The sequence below is a fragment of the Trematomus bernacchii genome, unplaced genomic scaffold (genome assembly GCF_902827165.1).
Source record: "Trematomus bernacchii unplaced genomic scaffold, fTreBer1.1, whole genome shotgun sequence".
In the NCBI taxonomy this organism is placed as follows: Eukaryota; Metazoa; Chordata; class Actinopteri; order Perciformes; family Nototheniidae; genus Trematomus; species Trematomus bernacchii.
The window spans coordinates 2671698-2696079 of NW_022987771.1; the positions used below are offsets into that span (position 1 = coordinate 2671698).

At 42.7% G+C, this 24382-nt stretch overlaps 1 protein-coding gene across 2 annotated transcripts in view; it reads left to right on the forward strand.

Annotated features, from left to right (window-relative positions):
• Positions 1-24382, forward strand: part of trpm3 (transient receptor potential cation channel, subfamily M, member 3) — a 180354-nt gene that overhangs the window by 140623 nt on the left and 15349 nt on the right. The window contains exons 10-18 of one of the 2 annotated variants that reach the window (XM_034148833.1): positions 187-287; positions 1519-1653; positions 2460-2510; positions 8002-8142; positions 11397-11426; positions 12811-13103; positions 15818-16046; positions 20865-21068; positions 23961-24101. In XM_034148833.1, coding sequence (XP_034004724.1) covers positions 187-287; positions 1519-1653; positions 2460-2510; positions 8002-8142; positions 11397-11426; positions 12811-13103; positions 15818-16046; positions 20865-21068; positions 23961-24101 — 1325 coding nt within the window. The remainder of the gene's footprint in view (positions 1-186; positions 288-1518; positions 1654-2459; positions 2511-8001; positions 8143-11396; positions 11427-12810; positions 13104-15817; positions 16047-20864; positions 21069-23960; positions 24102-24382) is intronic. The other variant, XM_034148834.1, reaches the window with a different exon arrangement.

Here is a 24382-nt window from a genome sequence, read left to right on the forward strand (position 1 = left end):
GTAACATTAAATGGAGCACTTAAGTAAATTGCAAGAATGCCAAAAGTACTTGAGTACATAGTTACATTTAACAACTGTATCTAATGCACAACACACTAGTGAGTTGTTCCTGACTTGGATCTTGTATCTGTTTAGGAAACCTTGTTTGTCAGAAAATATGAAATAAAACATTGTGTATCCTCTCAGGTGCCAACGCCTCGGCCCCTGACCAGCTGAGTTTGGCTCTGGCTTGGAACAGAGTGGACATCGCCCGCAGTCAGATCTTCATCTACGGACAGCAGTGGCCTGTAAGAAAGAAACTGTGAAATCCCAAATATGCATACTGCAGCAGAAATGTTGTTTATGCTAACAGGGCACGGGCACATTGGGTTGCAGAAGCTATTCTTAAGGGCTGATAATGTTACTAACAATTGACACTCCATATGAATTGCTTTTAAATTCACACAGAAATACCTTCAAAAATGAGTAGAAAAAGAAAGACAGTTTATTAAACCAGATAAAAGGGCACTTTGGATGCAGAAGGCTGCTGGAATCCGTGGTGGGTGACAGAATCAGCAACTTACAAATGGTTGCAAATAAAAATCCAATAATGCTGCGGTTATCTGTGTACATAATTGACAAGTATGCATTCATTGCAGTTTTTCGTGTATCGGATAAACTGCAAATTAGCCCCCCGGAGACAAATAAAGGTTGTGAACTGGATGCAATTTAAGGCTGTGTTACAAGATCTGAGCAATTTCAACTTTATTTTGGATGTGTGGTGTATAGAAGAGAGTTGTTACAAATACATCATGAGAGGAAACATGTACGAGTATTATTATATTATCCATTTAAGTATCTTGTTGTAGCTCACGATGGTCAATCTCTTTGTGTTTATATGCAGTGCTTCTGTATAAATAGTGCATTGTACGTAGTGTATCCTCTATACCAGGGGTGTCAAACTCAAGGCCCGGGGGCCAATTCCGGCCCGTGACTTCATTTTATGTGGCCCCACAACAGCTCTGAGAGAATATAATATGTTTATTATACGGTTACATGCCGATTTACAGAAGCACGTTGCCCATAAACTACATGTCCCACAATGCATCTCAAATTGGACTTTCATCTCAGAATTTGACTTTTTCTCAGAATTTGCCTTTACTTTTTTTAAATGTCACGTTTTTTCTCCAAAATTTCACTTTTTCTTTTGGACTTTTTTTCTTCAGAATTTGGCTTTTCTTTTTAAATCATTTTGTGACATTTTCACTGAAGAGACTTGCAATTATTTGCCCTAGACTTCTGCTTTCAGACGTAGTTAATTATGAAGTTATTAACCTATCCGATAATAATCCAATGCATATAATACATTCTTTTATATATATTAAATATTTATATATGTATATTTATAAAGTCTTAAAGTTACAACCGGCCCTTTGAGTGCAACCATAATGCTGATGTGGCCCGTGATGAAATTGAGTTTGACACCCCTGCTCTATACAGTGTTGTCAGTTCATGTTTCCTCCGTCCCTTCTGCATTAGATCGGTTCCCTGGAGCAGGCGATGCTGGATGCCTTAGTTCTGGACAGAGTGGACTTTGTCAAGCTGCTGATTGAAAATGGAGTCAGTATGCATCGCTTCCTCACGCTTTCCAGACTGGAGGAGCTCTACAACACGGTAACAACACATGCAAAAAGAAGTGATGTTATCTATTAGTTCTAGGAAACACCGCTCTGTGCAAATTAAAGGGCTTACCTCACTTTGGTGCTCAGGGTGATTGTCATAACCCTAGTGCATGCATTTGTCACCACCCGCTTGGACTACTGCAATGGTGTCCTGTTCGGGGTTCCCAAAAAAAACTGGACAGGCTCCAGTATGTCCAAAACTGTGCTGCTAGGGTACTCACACACACAAAGCCGTGGCAGCACATCACTCCCACCCTCATCCACCTACACTGGTTGCCGGTCAAGTCCCGTATATCGTACAAAGTACTCCTCCTTACCTACAAGTCCCTCCATGCCCTTGCCCCCCAGTGCCTATCGGACATCCTTCACCCACATGCCCCACCCCGGAACCTGCGGTCCTCAGACTCTGGCCTGCTCACCACCCCCCGCACCAAACTGCGAACCTCCGGGGACAGAGCCTACAGTGTGGCAGCCCCCACCCTCTGGAACGCTCTCCCTGCGGAGATTCGCAACATCCCCACACTCGACGCCTTCAAAAGGGCCCTCAAGTCCCATCTGTTTGCCAAGGCTTTCGGCCCCTAATCGATCTGTTGTTTTGTCTGTCTGACTTTTGTTTTGTTATGTCTGTTTTTGCTATATTACTTATAAAGCGACCTTGGGTCCCTTGAAAGGCGCTATATAAATGCAAGCTATTATTATTATTATTATTATTATAACACGCAGGGTCCTAAGGAACTGAAGATGCTTTTCGTGATTGTAATAAAATCTATATGTGTTGTGTTTGTTTGTTTTCAACAGAGACATGGGCCGTCCAACACGCTGTACCACCTGGTCAGAGATGTCAAAAAGGTAAGACCATCTCCATCGTCCCTTCAGCTCTGTGGCTATCCAGGCTCACTGTACGGGAATGTTGGCTTGAATGTGTAATATCAAAGAAGACACATTTGACCACATAGAGCTTTAGTTGCTTGTGTTGCGTTGTGTGTACTTGCATTGATTAGTGTGTCTACTTATTGGTAGTCCTAGATGCTAGTACTGCACATAAAGGCTGGCTTCTCTCTTTCAGCTGGAGCTACGGGCTGATGTAGAGCTGTGCACGACTCTCATGCCTCATGACTGTTCACTAATTTACTCTGTGCTTTCTCTAAGGGACACACTGCCATGGTAACAAACACTTTGAGTATTAAACGCTACTTTACTGACAGAAGTTGAGTTTGAGCAAACTGAGGCAGCAGTGGTACTGCTGTGAGGCTGAGAAGAAGGAAGACAAACACTCACAATTTATTGATTACTTTTTGGTTTGTACTGTCAACAACGCCTTCAGGTGTGTTCTCTCCAATCTGCCGTATTTACTGATTCAATTCAAAGTGACATCGCTCATTTCCCTACGTTTATTTTTTTTATCGTTTATTTGGCAGGGACAATGCACAGTAATGAACACTTAAAACATTCAAATGTGTCAAGCGTGACAGCACCAGATTTAGCTTTGAGCTCATTTCCATCCGCAGTCCCTCACATAAAACATTTAAGAAAATAACATTTTACAAACATAGCAAAAACAAATACATGATATGCAAGAAGTGCAAAAGAGCAAGATCAGCATACACAAGTATTTATGACATGATAATACAATATAGCAGCGTGCAAGAGGAGATCCCCCTGTGTTAAAGTGCATTTAGCGGTGATTGCACGTCTGTGTGTTTCTCAAGCATTCTTTGAGTTGACCTTTAAAGATATTGAGAGTGTGACAATCCCGTATCTCAGTTGGGAGGCTATTCCACAATGAGCTGCCTTTAATGGAAAGGACCTTTTGTCCAAAAGTGGTCCGTCTGCGGTGGGCTTCACAGTAATAATAATAATAATGGGTTTCATTTATAAAGCACTTCATACAGTATTTGACTTCAAATCCCGAAGTGCTACAAGCAGTGAGCATGAACAGTATAAAAACAGTACACAACACGGTAGAATGAATAAAAAGCAATAAAAAACAAACAATAAAAATAAAATAAAATGGTGGTAATAAATAAAAGGTCTAGGGAAAGGCTCTATTGAATAGATGGGTTTTGAGGCCTTTTTTAAAAGCTTCCACGGTCTGTGGTGCTCTTATGTGGTCGGGGAGAGCATTCCACAGACTGGGAGCAGCCGAGCAGAACAGTCTCCTCTGGTTTCTGACCTAGTGCAGCGTCCAGTGTCTTTTTTGTGGATGAATTCCACTAAGGGAGGGGGGGGGGGGCAGTCCATGTAAACATTTATAAATAAAGCACATACTTTTAAAAGACTTAAAATTGTCAAAACTCAAGAAATGGTGTTTCTCAAGGATGGTACAGTGGTGGTATGAATATGGCTTTCTGTCAAACACCTTGATAGCTCTCTTGTACAGCTGTTCTATAGGTTTCAGGTTTGTGGCACAAGCAAACGACCAGTTTGTAAAACAGTATTCAATGTGGGATAGAATCATACAGTGGAGGTATGACTTTGCAGCATTGACAGTTAAGAAAGGTCTCACATAAAAAAAGACTTTTGCAACATGTGTTATTTACATGTTCAAGATGATGCAATGGTGGAATCCTCTCTCTAAGTATAGGTTGTGAAAAACACTATAAGGTTTTTTTGTTGCATTTCCCCAACAGCACCTCAACTGCAGAAAAAGACAGCAACCTATCATTTGACATTCAGCACGTGTCTGCACCCCAATTAGCAGCGATCTCACCTTTGAGAGATGATTGAGAGGTCAGCAATACCATCATTAGCACTGATAGGTGTTCATTAATGTAACCGTTATTGATTGCAGTATTGCCACATGCGCCCCGTGAGGTCGCTAAAGAGGATGAGTGTTGTAATCACTCCTCCTTCACCTCCTCCGTCTTTAAACAAGTCTGATCTCAGAATATGCGTTTTCTATTCCACAATACCTCACCTGACACACATGCAAAACACACCGCGTGTTACAACATCCCCATCTTATTGGATATAATTGCCATAGTGCGGCTGAGTGTCTGTGTGTTGTTCTTGTTGTTGTTGTTGTATAATAGTAGGATGCTAATTAGATCTAACTGCAATCCCTCGCGTCAAATCACCGTGTCATCGCTGTTCTCTTTCTTTCTCATTCCTCTCTGTGGATGTTGGGTCACACCGTTGGCAGGTTTTACTTTGATTCGGCTGCAGATGTTGAGCCAGCAACAGCTGTAAGGGCCGGGGGGACGCACTCAGGTTTAATCTAGTTCATTCATTAGATGGTGTGAAAGCTGAGTCAGAAGGCAGAGAGTCTCAGAGATTGGCTTGTGTGGACTACAGCTGCCAAAAGCAGAAATTGGTTTTCCTACCGAGTAAATGAACAATGCTGTTTTGTGGCCAAAGGTCGGAAAGCAATACACCTCGTGTCTCAGGTCTCAGGAATGGTTAGAGGTCAATCCAAACAGGGCGGATTTACTTCCTAGATTTCTATTTTAATTAAAAGTTGAAATGAGACATAATTATTGTTGATTGGTGTCGTAGGTTATCTGCTTCCTATTCAGACTGCAGGTCACAGGAACACTGACTTGATGTGTATTAGTGTCATGCTTCAGCTAAAGAGGAGGCCCAAAGCAGGAGGCAAGGCAGGCAGGTTGAATGAACACAAAGACAGCTTAATTAAAGCAAAGCTGCTACCAAAACAGGCTGCCAACGAACATAAGGGAGCAGGCAGAGGCAAATACAAAAACAAAGAACAAATACAAATACTAAGCTAAGAACAAATCAAAAAATACAACACACACAGGCAGGAATACAGACAGGGACACAAACGCAAACGACCTGACAAATAAATGAAGGAAAGCTCAAGGAGTAAATACCCCAAGGATTTGTTATCAAGTGAAGAACAGATGAGATATAAAAACAGACAGTAAAGAGACACAGGCAGGATGAGATATTTATATTGCACATTTCAGACAAAAAGGCAATTCAAAGTGCTTTACATGAGCATTACCACACAGAACAAATGAAATGTAAGACAAAACAGCTCATAAAAGACACATGAGGCGAGTGACTGTCAGAATAAAGAGGGAATAAACGACTTAGAAATCTTACAACAATCACAACGACCATATACATTTCAATACATGATGTATGTGATGATCTGGTTTGGCAACAAACAACACTTCAACAAAAGTAGCTGGTTGTTTATTTGAACTGTAGGTCCAACTAAGGCTGCAGCCACATGAGGACGATAACGGTCGTATCTGCTACAGTTCACTATCAGATAGACGGTTCGGCCACACGAGGCCGACACGGAAACGCAGAAAACGATAACGATAACGGGTCCCAAGGTGGGTAGATCTGCAAACGAAACGCTCTGGGGGGGCAAACGGCTCCGTGTTTACGCCTATACGATCATTTCCTGATAACGTTGAAGCAATAGCCCCGCCTCTCCCCACCTCTCCTGCTCAGAGATCAGCTGCTGGGCTGTCAGAAGAGGGGGAGGAAAAGAGAGGCTCCGTGTTTTATTATTATATTATTATATAGAGTCGTTATCAATTTGTTTTAAAGCTCAATAAATAACAAAGAAGACCTTTCACCGGCACTTTTCTAATTTTGTCCGGAAGATATAAACTTTAACGGACATGTTGACCGGCAAAAGAAAATCTAACTGAAACTCTGCCGCACGGCCCCCTCGTCCCTTGGAAGAGGCGGAGAGGTGGGTGTTTTTCATCTGCTGGTGGACTACCGGAGAGTAGGAGCAAACGCTTGCCTCGGAGAGGGAGAAAAAGAGCCAGAGCGTCCACAGCGGAGAATAAACAGAAGGGCAACCATGGCAACCATGCGCGGGAAGTCTTCTTCGCTGCTTTTGTGGCAGGACTACAGCGCCACTTACAGGCCTGGCATATGTACTACAGCGTCTCCAGCGCTTTCGAGCGGTCTTGTGTGAACGGACACGTTCCTGTTGCGTCTGGACGGAAGACTTTTTTGATAACGATTGCGGTCCGTTATCGTTTTCGTCCTCGTGTGGCTAGGGCATAAAGCTCTGGATGTTATGTAGAGACACTTTCAGGAGAGAGGGTGATTAGTGAGTCAACCAGGACTCTTCTTCCTAATAAAATAAATAAAAGCTTCAGCACCCTTAGCTGTCAGAGGGGATTCACACAAGGTGTAAACAAACCGTTTTTAGCCTTTGCTTCAGGGACCTGAGAGAGAGATCGGCTGACCGCAGACTGGGGCTTTTGATCTCTATAAATCAGTAGGAGGAGGAGGAGGTGACGCTTTGTGTGCTCACTTTGAACAGACAAACAGTATCTGCAGCTGCCTTTACTTCAAAGTGCATCAGATGGCCTACAGGGGGGTTAGCGAGGCTTTACCGCCACTGAAATTGGGTCTTTGGATACGAGGACAGGATGGGGAGGACAGAGAGGATTTCTAGGATTTCTCACATCTGATGGGAGAGGTGTGCAGATGGTGTTAAGGAAGTTATGTAAAGTAATTGGTGTATCTGAAAGGCCTGGGTCACAGTGGGGGACAGGATCATTAGTGCAGGATCTGGGGTTGATGTTGAGGGCAGGAGGAGGAGGCGCAGCGAGGGTTTACAGAGACATAGTCCTCACTTTCTGTTTCAATAACGAATGTAGCCTCTAGCGTTAATAGCTGTCCATGCTATTTCCCCTGTCCTCCAGGCTAATATTAGATAGATCTTACCACTTTCTCTTTCTTTTCCTTTCTTCAAGACTGCATTGAACCTCACGGAGAAGATCTCGTTATTTCCTTAAGTGCAAATCATGAGACATTTATTTATAAAAAAATAAATAAAAAAAAAGTTTGACCTTTGTAATCGTCCTCAGACATTTTGTCCTCTTTAAGAAAATTATTGCATTCATTTATTTATCTTCGTTTGCTCCTGTGTAAGAGAACAAGATACAGATGTCGGCTTTCACCTGAAACAGCGAATTACTTTCTGGTTCAACCAATTACGAGATCAGAGGAATAGCTTCAAATGTCTCAATTCAAACCAAGAAGAACCACAAGGTTTCTAGGAATTCACAATATGAAATCATGAACTGAATCAAAGTGAGAGATCATTTATTAAGGAGCTGGAAGCGAGATCTTGCCCGAGAAGCTTCTGTGTATCTTATTTCCCTGCTCTTGCTCACTGACATTGTGTGTTCTTTCCAAGCGAGAATATCCAGGGTTCAGTTGGATCTACCTCAAGGTGAATCAGATAATCACGTTTTTATTTCATAGCCAAAAAACACTTGGATATGGATTTTGTGAAGTGAGTGTGTATGTTGTGTACTCTGGTTTCCCTCTTGTTTACACTCCTTTATCAATCCTAATCAGCTGGCGTGGGTTGTTGCCTGTTGTCTGGTCTTTCTAGGGAAACCTGCCTCCGGACTACCGCATCAGCCTCATCGACATCGGACTGGTCATTGAATACCTCATGGGCGGAGCTTATCGTTGTAACTACACCAGGAAGAGATTCAGAACTCTGTACCACAACCTCTTTGGACCCAAGAGGGTGAGTGAATAGTTTATCCCACCATTTGATGTATTTAAACACTAATGTGGAGGAATTGTTTACGTAATTAATCTAAATCAAATCAAAGGACCAGTATCAGTAAAATTATCCTTTAAAGGGGACCTATCATGCTAAATGCACTTTTGTACGTCTTTTATACATGAATATGTGTCCCCGGTGTTCCAGGGAACTCACCAAGTGTCAGAAAACACAACCCTCTCTATTTTCCTCCATACCCAAATCTCTAAAAAAGGGGCTGCAACGGATCTGATAAAAACTGATCCAGATTTGAACACTGTCCTGACGTCAGGACAGTGGCGCTACGGCTATTGGGCCAACTCCACCAATCAGGAGGAGACAGCCACAGCCATTGCCGTTCGAAAGCGCTGGAGACGCTGTAGTACATATGCCAGGCCTCTAGATGGTGCTGTTCTCACAGAATCAGCCCTTGCAAAAACAGAGCTAACATTTTTCAAATTGAGCTAAATGAGGCATGGCTAAAATGCATGATCTGTTTGGTATAAATATGCCTTATATAGGTATGGTCCTACACTATATTATTCAAATATAGCATGATAGGTCCACTTTAAGTTAAAATCAGCACTGAAAAAGGCAACATGAATAATATGGCTCAAATTATGTATCCTATTACAAATTCAAAGTGTTTTGAAAGGGGCCCTATTATGCTATTTTTTATGATTCACATTTCAATTATTAATGATGAAAAAGGGTTTATATTTCATACTACATCTCTTTTCACCCTCTGTCTGAGCCCAGTCTGCTTTGATTGGTTAGCTGGCTGGCTCTGTTGTGATTGGTCAATGGGAGTGTAAAAAAGCACAATAGGGCCTCTTTAAGGACGCTCTTTAATTTGCTGATCCAAATAGTAAATTGTCATGTACATGTTAGTTGTGAAATTAATGAATGAGCAGGGACATGTTTTTATTTTCAGCCTTAGCAATTGTGATACTCGGGGTGTTTCTCAATCGCGAGTACGCTTGCTTGGTAGCACATGTCTGCCGAGCATCTTGCTTCAGAAGCGAGGCAAGAATACTTCCTGGCATTCGGAAAACAAAGAGTGGAACAGGCTAGCAAGTGTGCAGGTGTGCGTCATATGAGAGGCCCCGCCTTACATCTTCCGCCACAGATTTGGGGAAATTGGTCCGTGCGCAAAGCATTGTGGGGATTTTAAGACCGCGGAGTCTACTCATGTGCAACCTCGATATTTCTCCAAACGGAGTACGCCGGGCTCGGTAGATTTCCAAGTATGCTGGAGATTGGAACAGTACTTCGGCGGCACTCGATGACGTAGTATGCTTGAAATAGTGGCTCTGAAGCAGCTTTACTCGTGATTGAGAAACACCCTTGGTCTTTAAAGAAGTCTTGACAGAAACGTGTGAACTACAGCCAGTCATTTGTGTTGTTTTTATACTGCAAGTTGATATTTTCTTTCCCTAGAAGAGTTACTTTCATAAATATCGTTAACATGTTTTACTGAAATAGCAAATCATCTTTATATCTCAGGCCAGTAGACAACATCCATAAAAAAAGACATTTAGAAAAATGTGCGGCTAAGGGATTTATAGCCACTTAAACCATACAAATCATGTTCACCCACTATCAAGGTGTTGTTCATTAGCAGAGGTCAAACATAAGAGTCCTCCTCATGTTATCCCACATTTCCTCATCAAGTAAACACAGGCTGTTATTAGCTTGATGCAACAAATCATCCATGTATAGCAGCGGCTTTTCATCATGTGCCGTCGTAACCCCAATGATATACACGCTTCATTCCAACTACAGAAACTCGTCTCACTGATGAGCAAACCCCATGTGCTGTAGTGTTTGATGGTTGTGTGTTTTACGGAGCGTCCACACAGCAGCGTTAAAAAAATCTTCTAACGCTTCTGCCCATTCACTTTGAATGGGGTGACGTCACTTTGCCTCACTTTTCGCCGAACTGCATTGTGGGAAGCAGAGCGGAGATTTTCAGGATTTTCAGGATTCAAAAGTTGAGCAATGTTCAACTTTTGAAGCTGAGGTGGAAGCGCTAGCCAATCAAACCGCGTGTATGCTGGGAGAGACATACCGCAGGTCATTTCCTCATATTCCAAAAAATGGAGGAGAAATTAATTATAGCGCTAGGGAATCACCCGGTGCTTTATGACCAGTCCCTATTTACCTACCGGGATACAAACCGGAGGAGCCAGGCATGGAGGGAGGTGGCAGAGACAGTGGTAGGTTTCCGCCTGTTTGGGGAGTTTATATCCAGTTTACTTCGGGCTTTTTTGCTTCGTATGTCGGGGGCGGGAGATTCATGTGATTGGTTGTTGGTCGCGTTGCTCGCAAAAAATCCCCAAGCTTCAGATACGCCCACCTCCAAGATTTGTTTAACGCTGCTGTGTGGACGCTCCGTTACACCACACACACAGCACATCATATGGTCTATGTTCATCGTCCTCTCATTCTGCCTCAATTCCTCAATTCGCCACAGGTGTGATGAAAATAGAAGCACACACAGCTGAGTCTGAAGGCCCATATTTCGGCTTGTGGGTGCACCTTTGTGTTTGTATGTATGAGTATGTGTGTGTGAGTCTTCATGTGCCTGTTTATCTCAGTGTGTGTCTGCCATGGCAGCAACAAAGCAGCTGGAAAGGCAGAGATAAAGCCAATGCAGGGAATCGGGACAGAGACTGAGCAAAGAGGCAAAATGAGAGAGAGAGAGAGAGAAAGAGATATGAAGAGTCAGTTCCAATTTAACTGTGATTTTCTAGATGAAATGAACGTGCAATCACATGGCCACGTGCGCGCACACACACAAACATGTTAAGGAAGAACAAAGCCTTGAAATAGATTCAGATATCAAAAATCCCCACAGGAGACCCGAGCTATTTTTACCAACTCAGATGATGGCTCATGAATGCATAATTCATACATGCCCTGCTTAAATACAGATACACAGTACTGTACCGAATGCACTCTGCTTTTAAACATGTGAACACACAAACATACAAGAATGTTGCTGTATAGTATAGTATACTTTAAATCGCAACAGCACAACATTTTTGTTCAGTTTTAATGAAAACCATTGAAGGGAAAGTGAGTGACTTACCATATCAAAGAATATTTCTGCTCTCATGTGAGCGACTCTGTCTGTCAGTCTGTGTTATGTTGTGCTTATAGAGTCAGATTCTCTACAATATACATTCGACAAGGTCTTGTTCTGCTTGCTTATATTGTTGTTGCTTTTCTAGCCCAAAGCCCTGAAACTGCTGGGGATGGAGGTGAGTGTTGCTCTCATCGTGATTTTGTTGTTCAGTCATTCCTTCAGTGTTCCTCTCCCTCTTTTTAACACACTTTTCTCTCTTGAGTGTAAAGTCAGTCTGTGGAATATTTCTAGTGTGTGCCGTGTGCCTTGAACTCTCTGAAATAACTCTCTGAAAGAAAGACCTTGAGGCGTATTTAATTAATTTTCTGGCAATTTCATAACATTATTCATTCTTTCCCATTACCCTACTCAAAGTAATTTTCAATTTACCTTTGTTGCTGTTAATGGAAAACAATACACAACAACATGGCAGTCTCCGGACAGTATTAATATATATAACTCTTGATTCAGATCAGCCCAGTTACATTATACTGAATAGGTAATGACTGACCTAACAGGATTACATAATACATGGACTGTGTACATGTATCCATGGTGTACACACCATGAAGAATCAACATCATAAAGCTTTTATCACAGCATGTGTCTACAGTTTTCTCAGAGGTATTCATATCTAATGTGCATGGCTGTCCATTCCTTTGTATGTCTGCCTGTTTGAAATAGTTCTCCCTGTAATGGCGTGTGTTCTCTCTTTGTTTGTGTCCGACAAAGTCTTAACCTCAATGCCTTGCTCTCTTCTGCTAGTCTTGTTTATCTATCGTTTAATCTGTATGGGAATCTGGTCGCAATGGCCCTACATTTATGGTGCTCTAATCATTTTCTAAATCATTTCACTTTCTATGATTACTATGTCATTTACTGCCCTACTATTATCATATTCAGATAATCTGTTTTAAAGCAAGCAGCAATTATATAAGCACTGAAAACCATTTCTCAGGTCTATTTGATTGATTAACTGTCAGTAGTCCTCAACTGTTAAAATCGGAAATGATTGAAGATCAATGCCGCCCTGCTGACATGCCATTCAGACATTAACTGGCAGTGTCAGTTTCTCCAGAGACAGGGAGTCAGGCTGGAGAGGACCTCAACCCTGGGCGAGTTATTCTTTATTCAAAAGGAAAGAAGAGCAAAGTCCAATGAGAAGATATTACTGAAAAGACTGCGCCTGTTATGTGTATTTTGTGATAATCGATTTGTCCTTCCACCTGTGTCCTCCAAAGTCTGCTTGTGCTTTCAACTAACTTTCATCATTTGAAGGGTGAACAGATTTAGAAATATAATATGGAAATGTAAGCAAGGTTATATGTCCCTTTTAGACATAGGTACAATCCAGATCCTTAGATTTCCTCAGATTCAGGACCCACGCTTTCAACCTAAAACTTTCTTACATTGTCCTCGGAACAATTTGAATCCCTAACAAGTCCCCCCAAAAAGGGGTACATCTCCAAAGCTGTCTTCTTTTCTTTTCAAACTATTCACTTGCTATGGATCTCCATCAGGATGACATGCCTATCCGCAGAGGTCGCCAGAAGACGACGCGCAAGCGAGAGGAGGAAGTGGACATAGATTTGGACGACCCCGAAATCAACCACTTCCCTTTTCCTTTCCATGAGCTCATGGTTTGGGCCGTGCTTATGAAACGTCAGAAGATGGCGCTGTTCTTTTGGCAGCATGGTGAAGAGGCCATGGCCAAGGCCTTGGTAGCATGTAAGCTTTGTAAGGCCATGGCACACGAAGCCTCCGAGAACGACATGGTGGACGACATTTCTCAGGAACTAAACCACAACTCCAGGTGGGTGAAACAACACATTTGTCCACCAACATTCATCTCTCATGATATTTCCACGATTTGTAAATGATTGATGGGAAGTTGAGTGGCGAGATTAGACGGTCTACCTCCACACTCCAGCCCGATTGGGCGGATACACACACTAACTAACATGCCATCCTCCCTGCAAACTGACCTGTTTCACACTACTCCCGGCTCCCATAGGATGTTAGTGACATAGATACAGAAATCTGATGACATGCATCTTCGTTAGTTAATGATTTGCATTTGAGATGAAGGTAATTACCAAGAGATCAAATTGCTAGCTATAGGAATGACTGTTAATTAGAAGGACATCTTGCACATACTGCAAATTAAGCACAGCCACACCAACCAGAACCTACACACAAATAGGGTATTTTTGAAATGATCCATCGGGGGAACCGAATGCAGGACACAGACTTTGAGAAAGGGATGGATAAGAAAAGGTTTATTGGCTCGGTTCCAGCGGATGAAGGTGAATGAGTGGCATGTCTGGCTGACAGAGACAGAGGGGAGAAGGGGAGATGGTGGCAAGTGGAGTGTGGCAGAGCAGGGAGATGGCTGGAGGCGATGTGGCTGAGCAACAGGCAGGCAGTGGCCTGAGAGCTGGGTTTAGAGATGAACCAAAAGAGTAAACAAAGGTTACAGATGGTAACCCTAGTTCTATAAGAAAAAGCTCAACTGGACTCTATGTAACACTTTTCTCCAATTACAATCACATATTGAACCACTGAAATGTGCATAAACTTAGCCATCCAATCAGGACGAGCCTACCAGAATATGTGCAAAATAACTTTGCAAGTAAAGAACTAGGGTAACAATAGGTAACTTTAATCTAACTCATACAGGGGTCACAGGGCATACATTGGAACGCCCGGTCGCATCAAAACATCGACCCGCAAGGTCCTTGAATCACAGACTCTTTTGGCTCAGTTGGCAAATCCCTGAAGAATAAAGGGATTACAGACAGTGGAATAGAAGCCATATATGCTGTGTGGTCCGCATATATTGGTGTTGGCTCGTCCTGATTGCAGGCTACGTCTATGCACATTTCAGTTGGCAACACATGGCGTGATTGGTGAAGAGTATAACCCATAGAGTCCATTAGACGAGCTAGGACTTGAGTACAGAATTCAAGAGGCCTGAGACGGGAACTACTACGTGGGCTGAAACAACAATCAGGCAAAGACTGGATGAAGCACCATGGTTAATAAACTGCAGAGTAGATGAGTAGAGGGTTTGCTGGAGTGCGTCTTTGGACATGGTGTGTAGGCGGGATAGCAATCAATTAAGCAAGATTGTGAGACGCCCACATCACGACTGGGGCTGTGTTCAGATTTGCATACTAACTAACCAGAAAAGCCTGCATGTACAGGACAGACTTAACATACTCAAATGCCCAGAAATACATTGCATTTCCTCATATTGCACAATGTCAAACATTTGGAGCCAGGCTAAAAGCTGTTAATATGTCACTTTATTACATTTTAATATGTTTTGTGCAAGAAAGTAACCCTTGAGATTCCGGTCATGTGCTCGGTTAGTTTATCCAATGTACGGCTGTTTAGATCTTTGCTGCCATGTTTTCGTGATTGCATCACATGATGCATCATGATGATTGCTTCAGTGTGAACCATCTGCTGGTAATGGTACACTTAATCGTTCATTTAGTAGGCAGGCATTACATACTGATGAACTTCTGTATGTAGGAGGTATAAGTATGCAAGTTTTGATACACACACACACACACACACACACACACACACACACACACACACACACACACACAGAGAGGAGAGTACAGGAGACACAAGGGAAAGGGAAAACAGGAAATAACTAGAAGCAGGGCTTTGACACACTTACACACAGCTTCAACCTTAAAGCTGGCACACTTTAAGTTGACTTTCCACAGAGAATTAGGCTGGATTCCTTTCGAAGAGCTAATTTAAATACATGCATTTGTATATGATAATGTTTTATTTTCAACGGGGGTGCATTCATTTCTTCTCTGAGTGTATGCAGAAGCTCAAGGGATTTTTGATTGAGGGCGTACTTCTTTCCTAAGCACCTGTAATCAAACCAAATATGTTTGGAATATTCAACTGTTATTTTTCATGATATATCATAAGACACTTGAAAAGCCCTTCATTGAAACCGAATTGTATCATTCTTTCATTGTTAGTGCCTTGTTTTACACATTCAATGACAGTTTGCTCTATATTGAAGTGTGCAATATCATGCTGTGTGTGTGTGTGTGTGTGTGTGTGTGTGTGTTGTGTGTGTGTGTGTGTGTGTGTGTGTGTGTGTGTGTGTGTGTGTGGTGTGTGTGTGTGTGTGTGTGTGTGTGTGTGTGTGTGTGTGTGTGTGTGTGTGTGTGTGTGTGTGTGTGTGTGTGCGTGCGTGCGTGCGTGCGTGCGTGCGTGCGTGCGTGCGTGCGTGCGTGCGTGCGTGCGTGCGCGCGCGCGCGCGCGCGCGTGCGTGCGTGCGTGTGAAGATATGTGTTATTCTTTTCATGTTAGGCCTTGACCATGCACTGTGTGTATATGAAATATAAATCTAATGTCCTCCAGAGTATGGCCAGATGCTCAGTGATCCCTTATCCAGTTCAATGACATTGTAAATGTTTGAACAAAGCGTGTCACTGTCTCTGTTCATGTCTCAGTGTGCCTGTATATGTCCTGCCTATCATTTCCCAGAGAGTTTGCCCAGCTGGCAGTGGAACTCCTAGACCAGTCGTATAAACAGGACGAGCAGATGGCCATGAAGCTCCTGACGTACGAGCTGAAGAACTGGAGCAACGCCACCTGCCTGCAGCTGGCGGTAGCGGCCAAACACAGAGACTTCATCGCTCACACCTGCAGTCAGATGCTGCTGACCGACATGTGGATGGGTCGCCTGCGCATGCGCAAAAACTCAGGCCTGAAGGTAATAGAAAAGGGCCAGATGTTTGGGATAACCTGTGGGTAAAGACATGTTTATTTACATCAAATAACTTGTCTGTACACTTCACAGAGAGTTGAGACTTTGGTGTGAGAGAGTTTTATTAGAATGCTTGAACCCCCTCTGATTGCTTGAGAAAGGTTTGGCAAGGAAAGTAATGAGAAACTATCTCACCTAACTAAGAAACTACCAGAGAGTTGGTCCAAATCAATCCGATGAATCTGCTGAGTAGCTTACAGAGAAGTGGAGAGTGGATGTGCACGACGAGCGACGACTACTATCAGGTGTGATGTGCGGGAATATAGGGGATAAGTTAACTGCTCATTACCTTCCTGTAGAAAATGTATCAACATTGAAAGTTGCTTCGGACATTACATGCGTTTATTAGAAGCAGTATTATCTTTACTTTAAATATAATAGTACATCTCATAGATTGTATATGTAGTGGACCTTATCACTGCAATGCACACATTTGGTTTGTGGAATAAGGTTTTGAAGTTTGGGAATTTCGGATGTAACTATCTTGCTTATTTGGAACCAGAAGTGGCATGATAGATGGAGTACAAACGAATACTTAAAAAAACGTTTTTAGAAAATGTTTACTGAGGTTTTTACTCAAGTGAGAAGTTGGCTCCTTTTGTTATTGACTTCTATACAATCCGACTTCTTTCTGAAACCAGAGGAGTCGCCCCCTGCTGGACATTAGAAGAAATGCGGGTTTGATGCTCTTCTGTAACGTATTCATTTTCACAGAGGTTGCCAATTGGTACATGTACATTATTAGCATGTTTGAAGATAAGAAAAGAGAAACTTCTGTATGAAATGCAGGTTATAAACAAGGTTGGCATTGTTTGACCATCAACGGTACCTGATACGTTTATTTTTCAACTGTGATAAGGTATGTAAAATCTTAGCATATGAAGTAAATACACGTGTCCTTGTTGATTATCATCAACAGGCTATTACTGAAGAAAAGCAATTCATTATTTCTATTCATATTCAGTGAATACATCCGGAGCACACCTTACAGGTCAAATATTGTCCTTCTTTTATGCAGCGTTATATTAAAGGGGACCTATCATGCAAAATGCACTTTTGTACGTCTTTTATACATGAATATGTGTCCCCGGTGTTCCAGGGAACTCACCAAGTGTCAGAAAACACAACCCTCTCTATTTTCCTCCATACCCAAATCTCTAAAAAAGGGGCTGCAACGGATCTGATAAAAACTGATCCAGATTTGAACACTGTCCTGACGTCAGTACAGTGGCGCTACGGCTATTGGGCCAACTCCACCAATCAGGAGGAGACAGCCACGGCCATTGCCGTTCGAAAGCGCTGGAGACGCTGTAGTACATATGCCAGGCCTCTAGATGGTGCTGTTCTCACTGAATCAACCCTTGCAGAGCAGAGCTAAAAAAAAGTGCAAATTGAGCGAAATGAGGCATGGCTAAAATGCATGATCTGTTTGGTATTTTGAAAAGAAAAAAGTATAAATATGCCTTATATAGGTATGGTCCTACACTATATTATTCAAATATAGCATGATAGGTCCACTTTAATGAGGAATTAACAAGCTATTGCTGGGAACATAATAGTCTAGCTGGCTATAATTGTGGTTTGGCCATAATGACTCATTCAATATGTGGACAGAGTGCACTGGACTGTGAAAAGTAAATCGCCCACCAGAGTCTGTTTACAATACAATTATATCTGAGTGTTTTCAGTCAGTTGAGTAGTATGTGGTGTTTCAAGCTTGAAAGGGAAACAACAACAAAACAGATGTTACAAAGGCCTTTACATGACAGTCCAATCAGATGCAAATGAAGCTAAAAACCTATTAAACAGAACATCACAAAAGATACCAATCCAGCTTGCATTCACTACAGACACTACAGTCGTTAGAACGTTCTATAAATACCATCCTAATACAGTGTGTTTATAAAATGTTGCTTTATTTTAAAGCAGCAGAACTTGAACTAGTAAACAGGTCTGTTCATGTCAAACAGACTCAAGTTTATTGATAACTGTTAGAAAAATATCACGCGTCACCGGCTTGGTCTTCAATATTAGGATACATGTATTTATTATCCTTGCAAGAATGGAAGTAGTCATCACACACAGAGCTGCGTGGGACAAATAGTTCCCCGAATAGTGTCCTTGACATGCTTATATACAAGAGAGTGTTACAGTCACTAGATGCAGAATACCGGTTCAAAGCAGTATTCTATGCTTAGTTCAGATTAGCTAAGGCTTGCGTAAGCAATAAACATGACAGTCATGTGTCTATCTCCATAGAGACTGAATCATCATGTTAATCACATAGCTATCATATGCCTAAAACAGTCTTAATGCTCTTCTAGGTAATCATACATCCGGTTACGTACACAGCTACGTAGGGCCTTTGTTATCATGTGCTATTCTGATACTGGAATAGTACATTCAGTATTTTCCCAACAATAACAGATTCATAAGGCATGTGGTTTATGTAGGGGAAATTATGTACTTAAAGCATTTAAGATTGCTTGTGATGGCAGGGCGGAAGAGGAGAGTCTGCCAGAGGAAATAAAGAGTGTGAGAAGAGTCAAGCGAAGTGGCCTTTCTGGCTAAACTTCCACCACAACTTAATTTATAAGCCTTCAAAGCGGTCTCTTAAGCCAGAGGATACAGAAGACCTGACCTTAATTCCCCCAAAAAGAAATGGTGTCCCTCATATTTTATAAGGAGGTTTGTGTGGTAATCGTCCCTTTGAGTCGAGGGTAGAGGTTTCAGTTAAAAATGGTGGTTGAACTTTTCTGAAACTTTAGCTCATGTGAGTTTCCCTAGACGTCTGGCGGTCAGGCGAAAGGAGGCAGTTGCTGAAATCATAGAGGTTAGAGTTATTTATAATGAAAAGTTGCCCTGGGAGTTGCTAAAGAGACGGCTGGGTTCACACTCATTCATACTTAGAGTGAGACAGAGTGATGGGTCTCTGGCTTCCTGAGTTGGACAGACTACAAGTGCTTGAAGTATGGTTTGGCCTTTGCAGGAGGGAGGGAGAGAGTGCACGGCTGAAGCTCATTGAAGCAGAAACAAAGAGAGGAAGTGGAACAAACAAGATTCGATGCCCCCAGGAGTTCATGATATCCAGCAAATAACATTGTCAAAGTGAAGTCAAGATAATATGTGTGCACACTTTTGAGCTGCTGCAGTTGTTAGGGCAGTCATCCTACATAAACATGCTTACTCGTATGAAAACATGTTACTGGAGGCTACAAACGGGCTATGTGTCGCAAGGTGGAGTGCATTGATTTCCTCACAAGTCAATAGGTATGACAAACTGCTGACATGTTTGCTTTCAACCCTTTGACAGGACTGTTGACGGGGAAAAGCTGATACATCACTTTCTGTGCTGTGGTTATAGTTGGACTTCTCACTGGTTTTCAACTTCCTATACACGTACACATTATCCATTTCATATTCAATCATTTTGTCAGCAGACTTTACTGGCAGCAATTGTATTATTCAATTGTGACAAGCTAAGGAACATTGTATAGTAGCCTAAATTGCTAAAAGGTTATTAAGGAATGATTGAGGGGTTTGCCTCCACACGGCTCTTAAGATGGCAACAGCCAGCAACTAATTATAATGCTAACAGCGGGAACAGTATGAACAACGGCAGTGAACAGTAAGCTAACAGTGTCATGTGTTAACACGAGGTGGAACTAGACGAGGGTGGCAGAAATGCATCTAGTATGTGTTAAATGGCAGAGTATAGTCAGCCAGTTGGACCCACACACACAGACTTCCTCACTATGCACACGCAGCCAAATGTATGCTAATGCTAACAGCGGGAGCAGCGGGAGCAGCATGAACAACGGCAACCGTGAAAGAGCTAAAAGCTACAGTAAAGAAACTAACTGTTAGGTGTTGTTAACATGAGGGGGAACTGGAGGGTGGGTTAGGGTTATCTATTATGTGTTAAACGCAGTTGAGCAGTTAAAGAGTATAGCCAGTGGGACACACACTTACACACAGTTTGCACGAAAGCACAAAGAAGCTTGGGTTTAACACACTTCTTCAATCTCTTCTTAGGTAGACATTACTCCACTATGTGTTTACAAAGCAGATTCTTGTTGACTGCTGTAGTAATGTTTTGAATGCTGTAAAATAAACTTTAAATTCCTGTTTTTACATTTTTGAGCCATGAAAACAGTCAAATGTCAGGGCCAAATAAAAGACAGCTGCTTCCGGAGATTAGACGACACCCAATTACTCGGCTCTCTGTATTCTTCTCTTTCCCGTGTTTACCACCTTCTCACCATGTTCAAACCCTCGCTCTTGTTTGAGTGCTATGTATCTGAAGTGTGTGTGTGTGTGTGTGTGTGTGTGTGTGTGTGTGTGTGTGTGTGTGTGTGTGTGTGTTGTGTGTGTGTGTGTGTGTGTGTGTGTGTGTGTGTGTGTGTGTGTGTGTGTGTGTGTGTGTGTGTGTGTGTGTCGTGGCAGTGCAGAACCTTGCTGCCTGTCTGGACTAATGCTTTTCTAATTGACTTCCACTATTAAAACCTCCACTTGGCTGTTAAACACCAAAGTGTTCATTCAGCCGTGTGCAGGACAGGGCATTAAGGAAGGTGTTCACAAGGGTACATTTATTATGTGTGTTTCACGTGTGTCTTGCCGTCTGATAATGGAAATTGCTTTGTTCAAGGCTCTCTGTGTCATGAAACTGTACACCTTTATCACATGTGTGATTTATCGCTTCCCGCTCTTCTCCCTAACTTCCCCCCTCTTCCACCTCCACTTCCTGTCTCCCTCATCACCCAGGTTATCTTAGGGCTGCTTCTGCCGCCGTCCATCCTGAGTCTGGAGTTCAAGAACAAGGATGAGATGTCCTACATGCCCCAGGATCAGGAGGCCTACCTGCAGGAGAAGGAGGAGGAGGAGCCTGAAAAGCCAGCGAAGGAGAAGGAGGATGAAGACATGGAGTTCACAGTAAGATCTTACTGTGAGGCGCAGTACAACTCCGTGGTGAGAGAACCCACCTCAGCCCCGCATCTCAGAGTCTATACACATATTAAGACCAAACACACATGCTTTGTCAGATAAAGAAACTGATTTTTGAGCACATAGCCCAGATTATGTGTCCTTTGTAAATATCTCTTGTGGACCAGTTTCATGTTGTTTCTGTCCACGATGAGATGCACACTCATACACACAGTTCTCCACACACACATACTTGTTTCTCTATTCTGGCCACCTGGACCCTTCCAGACAAATCGGCCTTTCCTGTTTCTCGTCGTCTCAGCAAAGACATGGTCGTGGAGTTGTAGCGTCTCAGTCTGTCGCCGCTTGTGGGTTCTCTCCTGTGTGTTTCTCCTTCCATCTATCTACTTCTCTCTGCCTTTGCTATGGTCCCTCTTGTTCTCTTCCCACCGCTCCTTTTGTTTCTTTTTGCTTTGAGCTCCCCCTCTTTCTCTCTCTAGCTCTGTCTCTCTTTCTCCTTCTCTCCAAGCTCAGTTCTGATTGAGGTATAGTACCGTATGCTAGCCGATTGCTGCCCCCCACTCTCTCCCATGATGATGATGATGGCTTGCTGCAGCATACCACTCAGCATGTCGGCTGCTGAGCATGGGAGGCCCAGGCTTTTGCATTATATAACAATGTCCGCCTGCTGCTGCAGAGCTTAAATCATGCAGAGTCTGAGCACCTTCTCCCTGCTCACAGTGCAAGAGTTGGTCCATCTGCATAGACATGGATGTACAGCAGGACTCGTTCCATTTCAATCCAATCAGTTCTGGCGATCATACCTATATCCAGTTTGTGTGTTTAAAGCAAGACTTATTATGTTATAGACCATTTTAAGACATGAACTGGATTTAAGGTTGTCCCATTAAATGATTGAGCTGAAGTTGAACGCCTCTCAGCACCTCTGTACATACTTTCCATCTGCATTGAACACAGCCAGCAAGCTAGAGCAAATGGGCCATTTCACACATGCAGTCCTTGAGGCACTGTGGTTTTAAACAAAGAAGCCTGCTGCCAGAGGATGCATTTGAAATGAGCCCCTTCCTATTGCCCTTGCTTCTGACTGTACAAATGCACCTTCAGATTCCTATGAATCACACAGAGATTCATACAGATACACACAGACTGCTACACCACAGAGGGAGATTGTATTGTTTAATACTCAGTTGCTGTAGATGATTCACACTGTGAGGAATGTAATAGCTTGTGCCCACTTACTGATGGATAATGTGCATGTTTTGGTACAGTAGTGACTTACACACTGGCATCTGAATATCTTCACCTTAAAGGCCCTGTCTGTGTGTGCCTTGGATAAAACCTGTAGCTGTAAATGTTTCACATGTTTGTAGAAAATTACAAATCTCTCGATTCCTTTTTAATGGTTTGATCACGAGTATACCTATTCAGTGGAACTTAAACCAGCTCCTCATCATGCGTTTTAGATATTTGGACCGACTTTCAGACATTTTATCTTTGCCAAGATCTGCCATAGTGCCCTACAAAGGCAGAATGAGATACATATACAGTGACATTAAGAAAGGGTTTAAAGTGTTCCGAATATGGGGCAAAATGCGAAACAAAGGATCTATTTAGGTTGTTTTTTCACTCAAAAAGCCATTGCCATAGACTCACACAATTCCTAAATCAACACAGAATCCTGTACTTAAAGGTGGGGTATGTAATTTATTTCAGGAACACTTTTTGTTATATTCCATGGAATGCTCTTAACATCTCGATAGCAATAAATACATAAAATAATGTCATCTGTGGAAGCCGTGGCGCTGTAAAAAGCACGACCAATCATTTTAGCCGGCCCGGCTAAAGTAACTGGATGGCCTACCTGCCTGTCAGCCTTCCATCTCGTGCACAAACTGATCTCGTGCCCTCATTGGTCATGTGCGCGTACGTGTGTGTTGGAGGAGGGGCTCTGTAAGGAAGTGGCAGATTTTTTCCGGTTGTGTATTTTCAAATTCTAGCGCACTCGAGCTGGTTTCTCCAAAATTACCTACCCCACCTTTAACACAGGTTTCTCAGAGAAAGTGTCTACCAACCAAAATATTGCAGAAAGCCCTACAGTCCCAAAGCTCACACATTACACAGCCAGAGTGCAGTTACTACATTAAACAGGCAAGATACTATTTCTTTGTTTTTCAGGTCGCTTTTTGATAGTTATACTTCGTTTAAAAAGCTCTTTTCACAGAACGTACATATAATATGTTCGTATACAGATGTCAGAAAGTGATACAAGACTTTATAAAATATCGAGCCACTGCATTTTGCCTTTGTAGGGCATTATACTTCTTGACATCCAATACAAACACATGAATGATCTCCCTCAGAGGTCTGCTGCTGCTTTGACATTTTGACCATGACCCATAACAACAGCGGGCTCCGAACCCTCTCTCATGGATTAGGAAATGTGTCACAGATTGAAATGAGATATCTATGTCTTATCTTTTTCTTTTTTCTGTCCTCTTTCTGTCATTATATTGTCTCTCTTCTGTCTCTTAATTGTTGTCTGAGACACAATCCATGAGTGTCCGTGTCCGCGTCATCCTGTGTTTACCGGCCTTCACCCAACACTCCACCTCAAACACACATCTCACATTTTGGAATGATGACATTGCTTGTGCTTGCTTCTTTAATGATATTGTTAAAACTGTGTGGTAGCCATAATGTAACGCTCTCCCCCCTTCTCCCTTTCTTTCTCTCTTTGTTATTCAACTTCTCCCTTCCACACACTTGTCCTCATCTCCATCCTGTCTCTGCATCTCCTCCTCCTCCTCCGTCTTTCCAATCCGACACACTTCCCTCTTCCCACTCTCTGACCGCCTTTATCCCTCACACCTTTCGCTCCTTCCTCCCTCGCTCCTTGTTGGTTTGCAATCCGCCCAGGCAATGCTAGGTAACGTAACCACCGAGACCTCCAGGAAGAAGGATGTCGAGGAGGTTCAGAAACGCCACCGCCTCATCCCCTTGGGACGCAAGATATACGAGTTCTACAACGCTCCCATCGTCAAGTTCTGGTTCCATACGGTCAGTGTCGGCTTCAGAAACACCGCCTACGCGCTCTGCTTCCTGTTGGCAGTGTCAGTGCCCACTTTGTGTTGCAGCGGCATCAATTACTGGCTCCCTGCCGTTAGCTTTTACAGCTACAGTGCCTCTTTTGTCATTAACCTCCTGTTCCACCCTTGCTTTACTCAGCTTGACTCGGGTGGGAAAGTTTAGTGGGAGAGATGAGGAGACTGATGGAAGCAACACAGTGAGAAAAGTATACGCTGAGTGTTAGGGAGGGAAAGGGATAGGAAGGAGATTAA